This window comes from Stegostoma tigrinum, chromosome 9 (genome assembly GCF_030684315.1).
Source record: "Stegostoma tigrinum isolate sSteTig4 chromosome 9, sSteTig4.hap1, whole genome shotgun sequence".
NCBI classification, from domain to species: domain Eukaryota; kingdom Metazoa; phylum Chordata; class Chondrichthyes; order Orectolobiformes; family Stegostomatidae; genus Stegostoma; species Stegostoma tigrinum.
The window spans coordinates 68,739,715-68,754,254 of NC_081362.1; the positions used below are offsets into that span (position 1 = coordinate 68,739,715).

Below are 14,540 nucleotides of genomic sequence, written 5' to 3' on the forward strand. Positions count from 1 at the left end.
ATCATAGAGTCCGTCCATCTCATCTCTGCTGACCACATACCCTAAGTTAACCTAGTCCCATTTGCCAGCATTTGGCCCGTATCCCTCTAAACCCTTCCTATTCACATACCCATCCAGACGCCTTTCAAAAGTTGCAATCATACCAGCCTCCACCACATCCTTTGGCAGCTCATTCCATACACGCACCACCCTCTGTGTGAAAAAGTTGCCCCTTAGGTCTCTTTTAAATCTTTTACCCTCTCACCTTAAACCCAGGCCCTGTAGTTTTAGACTCCCACACCCTGGGGAAAAAACCTTGCCTATTTACCCTACCCATGCCCATCATGATTTTGTAAATTTCTGTAAACTTACCCCTCAGCCTCCGATGCTCCAGGGAAAAAACACCACTCTATCCAGCCTCTCCTATAACTCAAACCCTCCACCCCTGGCAACAGCCTCATAATCTGTTCTGAACTGTTTCAAGTTTCACAACATCCTTCCTATAGCAGCACAACCAAAATTGCACGCAGTATTCCAAAAGGGGCCTAACCAATGTCCTTTACAGCCGCAACATGACCTCCCAACTCCTGTACTCGGTGTACTGACCAATAAAAGCAAGCATACCAAATGCCTTGATAATAAAGTGTGAAGCTGGATGAACACAGCAGGCCAAGCAGCATCTCAGGAGCACAAAAGCTGACGTTTCGGGCCTAGACCCTTCATCAGAGAGGGGGATGGGGGGAGGGAACTGGAATAAATAGGGAGAGAGGGGGAGGCGGACCGAAGATGGAGAGTAAAGAAGATAGGTGGAGAGGGTGTAGGTGGGGAGGTAGGGAGGGGATAGGTCAGTCCAGGGAAGACGGACAGGTCGAGGAGGTGGGATGAGGTTAGTAGGTAGCTGGGGGTGCGGCTTGGGGTGGGAGGAAGGGATGGGTGAGAGGAAGAACCGGTTAGGGAGGCAGAGACAGGTTGGACATTTTTTCAGAAGAGGGGTCCAGGCCCAAAAAGTAAGCTTTCCTGCTCCTCTGATGCTGCTTGGTCTGCTCTGTTCAACCAGCTCAACACCTTGTTATCTCAGATTCTCCAGCATCTGCAGTTCCTACTATCTCTTGATAAAGGTGTACTTGGATTTGATGAAATGGCATTTCAAATGTAAGTGACAAAAGTATGAGCTCTTCATGTAGGGGTGACATCTAATCATGGACGGAGGATTGCTTACCTAACAGAAGGCAAGATTAGAAACAAATTAGACAATTTTGGTTTGGCAATCTGTAAGTAGCAGAATGCCACAGGGATAAGGGCTGTGTCCTCAACTATTTACAATTATGTCAATGACCTGGCTAAAGGGAACAAATATACATTTGCTGATGACACAAAGATTAGCAGGAGAGTAAATTGTAAAGAGGACGTAAGAAGTCTGCAAAAGGGTAAAGATAGGTTAACCGAGTGGGCAAAAAATTGGCAAATGGGCTTTAATGCTGGAAAATGTGAACTTGTCCATTTTGGCAGATTTTTTTTAATGGTATGGTATGGTATTTAAATGGATGGAAACTGCTGAACTCTGCACTACAAAGGGACCTGGGTGTTCTGATACATTAATAACAAAATATTAGCGTGCACGCACAGTTGATGATTCGGAAAGCAGTTGGATTTCTGTTGTTCATTACAAGAGGAATTCTATACAGGCGTAATGAGGTTTTGTCACAACTATATAGGGCATTGGTGAGACTACATATACAGTTTTGGTCTTCCTAATTATGAAATGCTATAAATGTCATATAAGTAGTTCAGAGAACTTTCACTTAAATGATTGCCAAGACAAAGGGCTTTGTAGTGAGATGAGTTCATTCTGTATCCTTTGAAGGTTAGAAGGATAGGAGGTGACCTTGCTGAAACATATAAGATCCCAAACAGGCTTGACAGCGTGGATACTGAAAGAATGATTTTCCTTCAGGGGATGGCTGTATAACTGTTTGAGGTGGAGATTAAGAGAATATTTTTCTCTCAGAGGCTCATTAGTCTGTGGCATTCCCTTCCATAGAGACCAGTAGAGGCAGGGTCACTGCATATTTCTGAAGTCAAGTTGGATAGCTTCTTTATCATCAAACAAATGTTACAGGAAGTAAGTTGAGGTGACAATCCTGTCAATTGTCAGAGAGGCTGAAACAGCCAAATACCCTGCCACTAGACCCAATTCATATGACATTGAAGCGGGCATTACCTCAAACAACCTTTCATCGACCTCTCCTAGCACTACTACTATGGCACACAATGTCCATTCCTTTAGCTAATTTATTTTCTTTTCATTTTCCATTTTCACATGTAGCTTGTTCCACGGTAATGGTTTTATATAGGTGTAAGTCATTACCACTGCTGTTCTCCGGCTTTGTGACAGTAATTTTCGCTGATCACTTACTGAAGAGCAAGAGGTGCTGCTGCATGTGCGTGGAGTGGAATTGCCCGACGGGACCTGTGGTACTGTAAATTGGTGCAGATCCGATGATGACCGCTTGCTGAGCTCAGTAGGACCTTGTACATTTGCTTTTGTTGCTTCCGTTGGCCACAGCTTGTTTTGTTGAATAATAGCCTTATTATAAAGAGGAGCTTCCTCCAACTGTTGGTTTCCTAGTAAAAATGACAACAAAATGTACATTTGTTGAAATTGTTGGTATTATTTTGATTCTTTATCTCATTTTAATCCATTGCTAAGTAAAATGAATCTAATTTGCAAGCTTGAATATATGGACCAATGGGCACAAATATGATTTTACAATGAATCGTTTCTATTGCATCTGAAAATATTCTGACTGGTTTGAAATAAAGGCTGAACCAGACCTTTTTCTCAACTTACATTGCCTACAGGTGCCTTACCCAGTGCATTATTTAATTTGTTTCATTTTTATGTCATTCCTTTCACAATGCCGTCCCAAACTGTGCTCAGATCTCTGTCAGTGGTACTCAAAAAAGCATGAGAGTATTCTGAATGATCTTTCCTCCCACTTTTCTGTCCTTGCATGGAGGTGTCTCTTCTTTACTTGGTTGCCTCACTGAAAGTGTACAGCTGAATTGGAGTGTTCTTCGCTGAGCACATCACCATTCATGGAAGAATACTTTTTAAAACAAAATTGGGGATCGATGCCAAATATTTATTGGACAAAATATGGTTTATGTACAATTAAAGTAACATCTTAAATTCCAACAACATACCATTGACGCTGAAATCAAGTAAAATAATGGAATCTCCAGGTGTAGGCGCAAGTTGTGCTAATTCTTCGGGTTCTTCCTTCAGTTTACTGAAGAGCAGATTGCCATCATCTGGCATTGGACCTCCGCAGATATGCTTCCCATTCATATTTCTCATGGCCTGGCAAGGCTTGAACAGAGATTCTGTCTGGTCCATGGAGAATACAACATTCTTCTTCTCAATCTCACTGAAAATGGAAACAGTTGATTTCAGTTATTTTTTAAATAAAGAACTTTATTGTAGAATAAAAGAGCAAGGAACAGTGTGCATTTACTTACTATCTCATCACATTCTCTGGATATCCTAATGCAATTTATCATTGGATTGCTTTTGAAGTATAGTCACAGTTATGCTACTAAAGCCAGTTTGGTACACAACAAGGTTCCACATACCGACAGAAATTGGATAAAGGGACAGAAAAATCTTTTTTATTTGCACTAATTCCCAAGTACTGGGACAACTGTTTGCTCATGTTCAGATTGTGGCATGGAATTTTCATGTCCCGCTGAGTAAACAGAGTTGGGGTTTAATATCTCAGCCAAACATTTTCAAGCTATGCTCAAAACAGAAGATCCATTGCTTCTGAGTGTGTTATCATCTGAGCCAAGCTTATCGACTCTGCAATACCCAGTGTACAAAATTGCTGTTTATTTACAATAATGTGTATTGAATTTGCTCCAGTCAATAGTAGTAAGCATAATATTTGTGGCAGTCCAGTTTCAAAGTAATTTTTAAATGTGTACTTTTATGAATTGCCATCATGTAATTTTTTTAAACTGACTTTATAAGGTTCTCATTCATTTATTTCACTCTCAAACTGTTCCACAGCTATACATTTTATTGGTGAAACAAATTAAAATAACAATTTCAAACTTTGGCCACCCTAAATTTAGATTATCCACACCCAATTATAGCCTTATTGATACTGATACAAGTAAGGACAGATGAAGCAATAAAACCTCTATTCTTAGCATTCATTGCAAACAAGCAATTACAATATATTCTGATAATCATTTGGTTTTAATATAACAGAAGCAATTGTTCACTGAGCAACTTGGTTGCATTTGCCTGACTTTCTTTCCTGATCAGTATATAAGGTGAGTAATAGTTGTTATAAATTTATGTAATGAATTTTATTCTGGTTTCAATCAACTTGGTGTTCGTAATGTCCATCAGTGTCTTTTATTCCCACTTGATACAGAATAATCCACAAGAAGATAATGATTGATGTTCCACTATTGGCTTTGAGATCTAACATGCCCAATTTGTTTTGCAAAAGTTCTCCCGCATTTTAGAGATGATTAATCATTCCGTTAATGTTGTGCACTGCCATCTTAAGAAAGATGAACAGCAAGTTAATGTCAAAAAATATCTACAGATTATTTGGAATTGGCAAAGTAATTTACAGTAAATATTCAAAGAAAATTTCTCATCTCTCAGTATTCTTCTTCTTTCCTCAAAATATTCATTTGAGATGGTTTTATACAAAAATTGCTTTGTTACCATTTTTACAAATTATTTGTTTCTGATGATTTCAGTTTTCTTATACTCCTTAAATGGTGTTGGAACTTCTTTAAGTTTTAATCTAAGCACCACATCTTTATTTAGTAATTGCAGATAATTGTATGATTTTCAGCATTCTGATATATCCTAACACTAGAAAATAAAGATTCAATCAGAAGCCATTTTGTATTCTTTATTTTTAGATATTTGGTTGCTTTTAATGCAAAAGCATTTCAGCTCAATTTATCTTATGTCTCTTGTTAGTTTTGAGTCAATTGAATGTTGTGTTCTTTCCAGGATTGAAAATTCCAAACTACCAAATTGTGTACGTTGTTACGAGATTTGCAGAAGGCAGAATTCTGATGAAACTAGAGTAGTGTGGTAGATGGCAAAGTCACCCATGTTACCCAGATTTTGATGGCCATAAATGCTCACACAAATCAAAATAGGATCATTTCAAGGCAGAAATCCTGTGTTTAGCTTCCTGTTTCTGAAATCAATTGTGTAATAATGCAGGCGTACCTGAGTACGTAGTTGACACACACAATGCATTGTGGCTGAGAGTTACGGCTGTTGTAGATGACTGTCCCTTGGGTCTCAACCCACACGTATCCACCATGTTTTGCGAGCATCCGGTACTGGCCAGTAACTGACTGACCTTTAGTGCACACTTTAGAAAGAAAATTAACATGAAATAAGTCAGTTTTCTTTCACAGTTTTTAATCAATATTTTTAGTATCAAGAAAAAAGTTGTAATATACAAGCCATGTGTTGCAGTTCATCATCAAAGCTGCATATCATAAAGGCCCCCTTGATCTCATAACATTTGACAATGGCAGCACTATATACTATATTCAACAAACATTAAGTCCTTTTTTGTTTGTGCTCTGAATGGAAATCGCTAGACCTCACTGCATTGTTACCTCTTTAATATGACTAAAATGTATTTTCCAACTTCTTACACCTCTTTAAAAACACTCAGCAAAATACATTCAACAGTTATGAAGAATGTTTTCTCTGTTTACCTTGTACTCAAATACAGCTGATCTGATTAATGAATCTGTTACTCTGTAATCTAAACTGTACTTTGATCCAGTATGAGCTTTGGTAGGCTGTCTAATCTGGTAATTATCATTGTGTTTTGAAAGGATAATTACATTGGGTACAATCAATAAAATCTCAATGTGTGCCATGCTCCAGTTACTTGTTTTCCAGAAGGCCTTATTATTGCTGTAATCTTGTTTTAAACAACACACAATGTCATTAGAAGGATACCTGCCAATCTGTTAGGCCAGTGATTACGCAAGTACTGCCATGTGGAAGTTAAACTACACTGCCGTTCACTGTTTGCCTTCTACTGATCTATTAACCAGCTCTTTGTAGGCATCTTAGATATTGCACACAAACGATGCAGAATAAACAGAAATTGTCACTTTAAGGGACTAGAATTTTCCTTCTTTTGTCATATTCAGACTTCAAAAATTTCACACTGTTGAAGATACAGACTTTGTAAAACAAGAAATTTAAAGTAGCTATCAAAAGGCGTAGTGTACAGTTAAAAAAGACAGTTTGAGATTATGATTATTTAGAGGTGGTTGAAGAACGTAGGTCATCAATAATGACAACTGAATGAATTAAAGCCTCAATGACTAATTATATCCATCATACACAGCTTATAACTCATTTTATGTCCGTTTATACAATTTTACTGAATTGCTGCTTTCCTAATTTTCTCTGTCTTCATTTGCCATTTCATTCATTATAACCCCATACCTCATGATTTATTACGAATTCAATAAGACATGAAACTTTGATATGTGGATCCCTCTTTGACTGGAAAACAAGGAGGTGTGTTCCTATGGCTAGGTATGGCCCTGATGTTTATTTTTCCCTTCTTCCTCAAATGAACCAGGTTCTGAACATGCTGAAAACGCTCAAAGTCAAAAAGGACAGCAAAAATTAGGATTCAAATCCATCAATCTGTCGTACGTATGAGTGATAATGGGAACTGCAGATGCTGGAGAATCCAAGATAACAAAGTGTGGAGCTGGATGAACACAGCAGGCCAAGCAGCATCTCAGGAGCACAAAAGCTGATGTTTCGGGCCTAGACCCTTCATCAGAGAGGGGGATAGGGAGAGGGAATGGGAATAAATAGTGAGAGAGGGGGAGGCAGACTGAAGATGGAGAGAAAACAAGATAGGTAGAGAGGAGAGTATAGGTGAGGAGGTAGGGAGGGTATAGGTCAGTCCAGGGAAGACGGACAGGTGAAGGAGGCGGGATGAGGTGGTAGGTAGGAAATGGAGGTGCAGCTTGAGGTGGGAAGAAGGGATGGGCGAGAGGAAGAACAGGTTAAAAGAGGTCCTTCTGCAGCTGTACAGGGCCCTGGTGAGACCGCACTTGGAGTATTGTGTGCAGTTTTGGTCTCCAAATTTGAGGAAGGATATTCTTGCTATTGAGGGAGTGCAGCGTGGGTTCACAAGGTCAATTCCCGGAATGGCGGGACTATCATATGTTGAAAGATTGGAGCAACTGGGCTTGTATACACCTGAGTTTAGAAGGATGAGAGGGGATCTGATTGAGGCGTATAAGATTATTAAGGGATTGGACACTCTGGAGGCAGGTTAAACCTGTTCTTCCTCTCACCCGTCTCTTCCTCTATTTCCGCTGATGGGTGAGTCCAGAACCAGAGGACACAGTTTAAAAATAAGGGGTAGGGCATTTAGAACAGAGTTGAGGAAAAACTTCTTCACCCAGAGACTGGTGGATATATGGAATGCTCTGCCCCAGAAGGCAGTGGAGGCCAACTCTCTGGATACTTTCAAGAAAGAGATAGATAGATCTCTTAAAGATAGTGGAATCAAGGGTTATGAGGATAAGGCAGGAACAGGATACTGATTGTGGATGATCAGCCATGATCATAATGAATGGTGGTGCTGGCTCGAAGGGCCGAATGACCTACTCCAGCACGTATTGTCTATTGTCTATTTATAAGAACTTTTATTGCCAGGTGATAGCAAATGATGGTTGCGAAAATGTGTATACATGCTCTTGTAGGCTCTAAACACTCAGTTTCAAATGTACTATTGTATAACCAAAAACAGTAGTGTGCTAGGATATCCCTCTTGTCCACCCCTTTGGAAGGAAGATGTCCTATATCTCTAAGGATGGTCCAGTTACAATCTATATATTTCTGGTGGTGTGAACATATTCCAAAATATGTTATTAAAAGAAACATGTGCCACATTCGGGATCACAGTTAGCCAATGTAAATTGAGCGCACTGTTTTCAAAACCCTGCTTAGCCTTCTTGCAAGGTCAGTTCAAATGGAGAAAACTTTTAAGACAATTTCCTCTTTCCAACCCAGAATGCCATCTTATTGCTTTCTTACTTTACCTGTTACATTGAGCTAGTCATTCAATGTTTGATGTAATGCTTCTTCAGAAGAATGGATCCTGTTAAGGGTGTTGGAGAGGAATTTTGCCACCAATTTGATGGTTATAAGAGAATAATATTAGAGAATCACTGATGTGTTACAGTGCAGAATGAGGCCATTTGGGCCATCATGACTGCATCAGCTATTCAAATGAGAATCATAATTTAATGTAATTCTTTTGTCTTTTCCCCCAATGCATGTGGATTGTTTCTACTTTAAATAATTATCCATAGTTCTCTTGAACTTTTCAATTGAACCTGCTTCCAGCACAATGCTGAGCTGTGTATTTCAGACCGAAACCACTGAAATTGTGAAAAGATTTTCTCACATCACCTTTGCTTCTTTTGAAAACGATGCTAATCTGTGCATTCTCATTGTTGATCATTTTATAAGCAGAAACAACTTCTTTCAATGGACTCTATCCAGCTCCCTCATGATTCCAAAAACTTAAGGATCTCCTCTTATCTGTCTTCTCTCCAAGGAGATCAACCACAACCTCTCGAATCTATGCTCATAATTAAAGTTTCAAATCCCTGGAACTACTCTTATCAATCTCTTCAATGCATTCACATCCATCCTATTGTATGGTGCCCAGAACTGTACACAATATTTTAGTTGATGTCTAGCAAGAGTCTTGTACAAGTTCATCATAACCTCCTTGCTGTTGTATTTTTTGCCCCTATTCATGAAGTTGAGGATTTGTATGCTTTATTACCCACTAAAATAAAACAAAAAACTACAAGGAAACCCCATCATCTGAAACATCTGCCCTACCCACTGTTTCAGGACTATCTTATCCCATTCAGCAATTTGTGAAAAGTCCCCTGGGAAATGTACCTTAGAGGCTGATGTGTCCCAAGTAAATCCTTATGGCTGTTTTTTTCATTCATTCATTCATGGAACACAATCATTACGGGCTCAGCTGACATTTATTGTTCATCTCTAATTGCCCGGAATCAACCACATTGCTACGGGTCTGGAATCACATGCGGGTAAGGATGACTAATTCCTTCCCTGAAGGACATTAGTGAAGCAGATGGGTTTTTACAACAATCGATAGTGGTTTCATGGTTGCTGTTAGATAGACGTCATTTATTTCCAATTTTTTTTGTTGAATTCAAGGTTCAGCATTTGTCATGTTGAGATTTGAACCCATGTCACCGGACACTAGCCTGGGATTCTAAACTAGTCCAGCGACATTACCACTAGACCACTGTCTCCCATTTAACATGCTCAGTTGACCTTTAATTATTTAACGGGCTGCCAATTTCAGCAACTGCCCACTCTGCCCTAAAGAGGTGAGTTCACGGATGAGTTGGAAGGTTGGGTGCCTGCAATATTTTCTGTTACCCTCTTAATGAAAATACACCCATCATTTCACCATTTGGAGTCTTGGGACCCTGCTTTGGTCCTCCCCATGAAACTAGGGAAAGTACGAGGGGTAGTGACCAACAAGCCACTATCACATGCATTCTCTGAGCTCGTGGGAAAGTTGTGTCAGCAGAAACTTGGAGATACATTTTTCTTCACATCAATAGTGTAACGACGACTCATGTCCCCTCCCACCTGCAAAAGAATCTGACCAGCTTACATTGGTGCATTTTTAATATTTATTATTGATAATTTTATATTATTTAATTAATGTTCTTGTCTTGGAAATTCTATTGGGCTCTTTACAAATGTTATTTTATATTGTATGCAGAAGAATGAAAGTTGCCACAATATTGGAAGCTCCATTAATATTTAAAAGTGCCAAAGCGCTATTACTAAAGTATCACCAGAATATCTTATAAAACTACTACTGCCAGAGATGGGGACAACTGAAATTACAAAATGATTTGAGTGAAGATTTGAAGATCTGAAAATGAGTAATAAGGATTTTAATGTTGTGATCCTGCAGTTAACTGACTTTCACCAGCACATTAAGTTACAGATTCTTTGGATGGGCCACTTACAGTTTTGGTGGCTTTTAATCATGTGATCTGAATCCATTGCATGGTAAAACTCATAAACTGAACGGCCAAGCAGTTCTTCTGGACAATATCCCATCAGTGCTGCAATTCTGGCAAAAGAAACATTAAACTGTCATGGTTTGCACACCAAAAATCAGTAAAGAACCTGTTGTATGTTTTTTATATATATATATATATATATATATATAATCTATAAAACAGAGTGAAGCATAATGAAATCATGGAATGCAAATTTTAAAAGAAATATGTAGGAGAAAGATGAGAGAAATATTTCAAATAAATAATATGTATAACAATTTTAGAAAGGGATGCAGCTATTAATTTAGCATGTTCTTTAATTCAATGTTTAGTATATAAAGGGGAAGGCAAGAACAAAAATAATTTAAAGGCTGAAGAATTAACATTTAGTGCATGCTACACTTGGAAGTGCTATAACCCGATTTCGGATATAGTCTCTGCTTCCAAGTTATTTGTTTTACTTAAAGAGTAATTCTGACAAAAGATGCATTTTATCAAACATTTTCATCTGACACTCATCAGGACATTTTGCAAGAATACATATTCATAGGGAAAACCAACATTCATATTGCACGAGAAGAGAATGCTGATCAGGCAGTGGATTCTGATTGGTAGAGGCATTGCCATGGAGGTTGAACCCATTAATGCTGATTGGCGATTAACAGGTTTTGTTTAAACCAGGCAGGTTGACTTTGACTGGTTAGTGCATTGCCCTGAGAAACGAACCAGTGAACGGTTGTCATCTATTTAGTTGAATTGAAACAGATCCAGTATGTGTATATATTCTGTCCGCAAAGAAATGGGGTATGGTGTATTCATAAATGTAGCTTCTAGCACAGGCAAGGGCGCCATAATGTGACCCCAACTGATAATCCCAAATACGTAGTCAATGTAATTTCTCACAGAGTCAGGATTATTCAGCAAATGTTGTTCATTTTCAGAATCATATCTAATATCAAACATCATGTTGTGAGTTTTGCAAGCACAGGCTGATTAGGTACATCAATGCAACCAAAAGGGCACGTTGTTTGATAAAAAGTCCTCAATCTTTGGGGCAGAGGTCTTCAAAGGTGTACAGCAGCCAGCCAATGCCTTATCAAATAGGGGAGAAGGCATCAGGGGTCCAGCAGCAAAGAAGCAGCCAAACAGCCAAAATAAAGACAATGCATCTGATCTGTGACAATAACCCTTTACTGACAAAAATCCTCCTCAGAAAAATCATTACTGAATGCTTTTTCCCATCATGCATCCAACAGCTGTGCACTAATGTGAACCAGACTGTTCATGTTTGGCAATCTGCAATTTGAAAATCACTTCCCCACCCTCCCCAGCCTGTTCAAGCTGCTTAATAGGTAGTCCACTGGAATCGTACTGATTCCCAGCACCCTCCCTCCCCATCCAATAACTCAATTATTGAAGTGCACACTCAGACAACTGAATAACAAGTCTGAGGTGTCCTACTTCAAAACATGAACAACAGCAAATGCTGATTCCACAATAATTCCTAAGGAATATGTTATTTGAATCAATACATTTTTATTGGTCCTGTTTATAAATGCCTGATTTCAGCAGAGTCAAGGTGCCAAATGATTTTAAGGAATTTGGCAGTGACAGATATTAATAGTTCTTGTGTAAAGGCTGTATTTTGCTCTATGCATATGCTAAATAAGTTCTTTCAGTCTTCGGTTAATTTAGGGTATTACATTGTATCTGCTTACTTGGCAGTTCATTCCTACTGCAACTGTGTACTGACTGTATCCTTTGTGCCTTCATGATTTCTGTTTTATGCAAACTGCTTTTTCTTTGAAATAACGTAGAATGTACACTATGCTGAAGCTACAAATGATACCATTTAATCACCCCCAACCAAATTCACTGTGGTTAGATGCAGCATAACACTACCGAATAATATGCCTCCAGATCAAAAGAATTATCAGAATTGGAACCTTTTAATTTCCCATGTGATGTCTGCAAATCAAATGTCCAATTTTCAGTTAAAATAGGAACAATCTTGTGCTGTGATTAAATATCTATGGGAATTAAATGAAGACTGTCTACATTCATTTTATTTAGCCACTTAGAGTTACAGAACACTACATTTCTCCTGTAGTGGATTTGCGGTAGGTCCTGGACCCAGCATATATCCGCTTTGAAACTTTGTGGGTGCAAAATAGTCATAACAGATAGTTCCTACTATCTAAGAGATAGTAGGAACTGTCGATGCTACAGTCTGAGATAACAAGGTGTAGGGCTGGATGAACACAGCAGCCAGGCAGCATTTTAAGGAGCAGGAAAGCTGATGTTTTGGGTCTGGGCACTTCTTCATAAATGGGGGAGGGGAAGAGGGCTCTGAAATATATAGAGAGGGGGGAGGTGATGATAGAAGGTGGATAGAGGAGCAGATAGGTGGAAAGAAGACAGACAGGTCAAGGATAATAAAATGTGAGGCTGGATGAACACAGCAGGCCAAGCAGCATCTCAGGAGCACAAAAGCTGACGTTTCGGGCCTGGACCCTTCATCAGAGTCCAGGCCCGAAACGTCAGCTTTTGTGCTCCTGAGATGCTGCTTGGCCTGCTGTGTTCATCCAGCCTCACATTTTATTATCTTGGAGTTCCCATTATCTCTGAGACAGGTCAAGGAGGTGGGGATGAAGCTAGTAAGTAGGGGTGGGGTTTGGTCAGTGAGGTGGGAGGAGCGGATAGGTGGGAGAAAAGACAGACAGGTCGAGCTGGTTGGGATGAGATGGGCCGGTCTTGGGATGAGGTTGGGGGTGGGGAGATTTTGAAGTGTGTAAAGTCCACATTGAGACCTCTAAGATAGCACATGCTAAGTCTGTAAAAGTAAGATGGTTAATGATATAATGGTTTGGATGTCCTGTGGTCATTCTGGGCACTTGGGTAAAAATAGCCTTGAACCCATTCCCAATGTTCACTGCTGGTACAGAAGAATATTTCCATATCAAACTCATCCACTGGATGGCTGATTTGTGATGCAGAGGTTGATGCCTGGTTTCAAATCCCACATTGGCTAAGGTCATCATGAAAATCCGAAGTTCTCGACCTTACCTGAAGCATGGTGACCTAAAGTTAAAGTCACTGCTGGTCATCTCTCTCTGACTGGAGAGCATCCTTATGGTCATCTGGGACTATAGCAGCTTCACTTTTCCCATTATAGGTTTTTCGTAGTGAGTTAAGTTACCAGTTCTCACTTAGGTACTTAGCAACTTAAGAAAGGAAAACTTAAAACACAGAGAAGAATTCAGGGTTATTTACTGATGTGTTTCTAATCATATAAGCCAATACTGTACCTCTCATCACAGTAGGTAAACTTCATATCCATGCTGTGACGGCTCAGGAATGTCTTGCTGTCCAGTGGAACATCAATATTGGATGGATGCTGAATCGGCTCACACATCATGATCAAGCAAGTCAGGGGTGGCTCCTTGTACCCACACAGTGTATGAGCTTGGCAGGCATTGTATATTTTGATGTGGCCAGTACAGTGCAACACCTTAATAAAGCAAAATAGAAAATGTAAAACTCGTTTGGAATTCTCCCCTGATACCATATCATTTTCACTCTATTTTCTCCTTTCCTGTCTGTGAGGAATTAACTCCTCATTGGAGAGACCAGGGAAGAAAAAGAAGCCATTCAGAGTGACCCTGAGAAGGTATTGGGAACATGTGGTGAGGATGGTCAATGTGTCACACTCCTGACAGCAGGATCAAACAAAGTTAAATGATGACACGCCGGTGATCAAGGAGAGATAATGCATCTGCACATCACATTTTGCAACGAATACATGCCCATTCCTCACCCAGCACCACCCTCCTGACACTGGTGTGGGCATTGCTGGTTGGCCCAACATTATTTGCCCATCCCTCATTGGTGATGATTGAGAGGACACTGATGGGGTGGTGATTGGCCTGGTTGGTTTTGCCCTGATTTTTGTGTACAGGACATATCTGGGCAATTTTCCACATCGTTGGGTAGATGTCAGTATTGTAGCCGGAGTGGAACAACTTAGCTAGGGGAGAGGCAAGTTCTGGAGCACAAGTCTTTAGTACTTTTGCCAGTAATGTGTCAGGGTCCATATTTTTTACAAATCCAGTGCCTGTAATAATTTCCTGATATCATATAGTGTTAATTGAATTGGCCAAAGACTGGCATTTGTAATGTTGGGAATTGCTGGAGAAGGCCTGACATTCTGCCTCACCCACACATACCTCTTTGAAGTTTACCACCTTGTACATGCCTCTTGCTGCCTGCATTTGTGTCCATCTGTTAACTATGTTAAGTATTATCCAAGTGTACAGATGTATACGGTGACTCATAAGAAAGAAAGCCAAAAGATTGGAGGAGAACCAAATCCTATGCATCATCTCTGT

General features: G+C 39.7%; 1 protein-coding gene and 1 long non-coding RNA gene across 4 annotated transcripts in view; one reads left to right on the plus strand and one right to left on the minus strand.

The window, feature by feature from the left end:
- Positions 1-14,540, plus strand: part of LOC132210014 (uncharacterized) — a 145,354-nt gene that overhangs the window by 123,574 nt on the left and 7,240 nt on the right. The gene's annotated exons all lie outside the window — the stretch shown is intronic.
- epas1b (endothelial PAS domain protein 1b) overlaps positions 1-14,540 on the minus strand; it is a 118,245-nt gene that overhangs the window by 15,848 nt on the left and 87,857 nt on the right. For all 3 annotated transcript variants that reach the window (XM_059648611.1, XM_059648610.1, XM_048535672.2), the window contains 5 exons: positions 13,461-13,663; positions 10,117-10,223; positions 5,249-5,396; positions 3,187-3,410; positions 2,396-2,604 (listed from right to left, as the gene is read on the minus strand). In XM_059648611.1, coding sequence (XP_059504594.1) covers positions 2,396-2,604; positions 3,187-3,410; positions 5,249-5,396; positions 10,117-10,223; positions 13,461-13,663 — 891 coding nt within the window. The remainder of the gene's footprint in view (positions 1-2,395; positions 2,605-3,186; positions 3,411-5,248; positions 5,397-10,116; positions 10,224-13,460; positions 13,664-14,540) is intronic.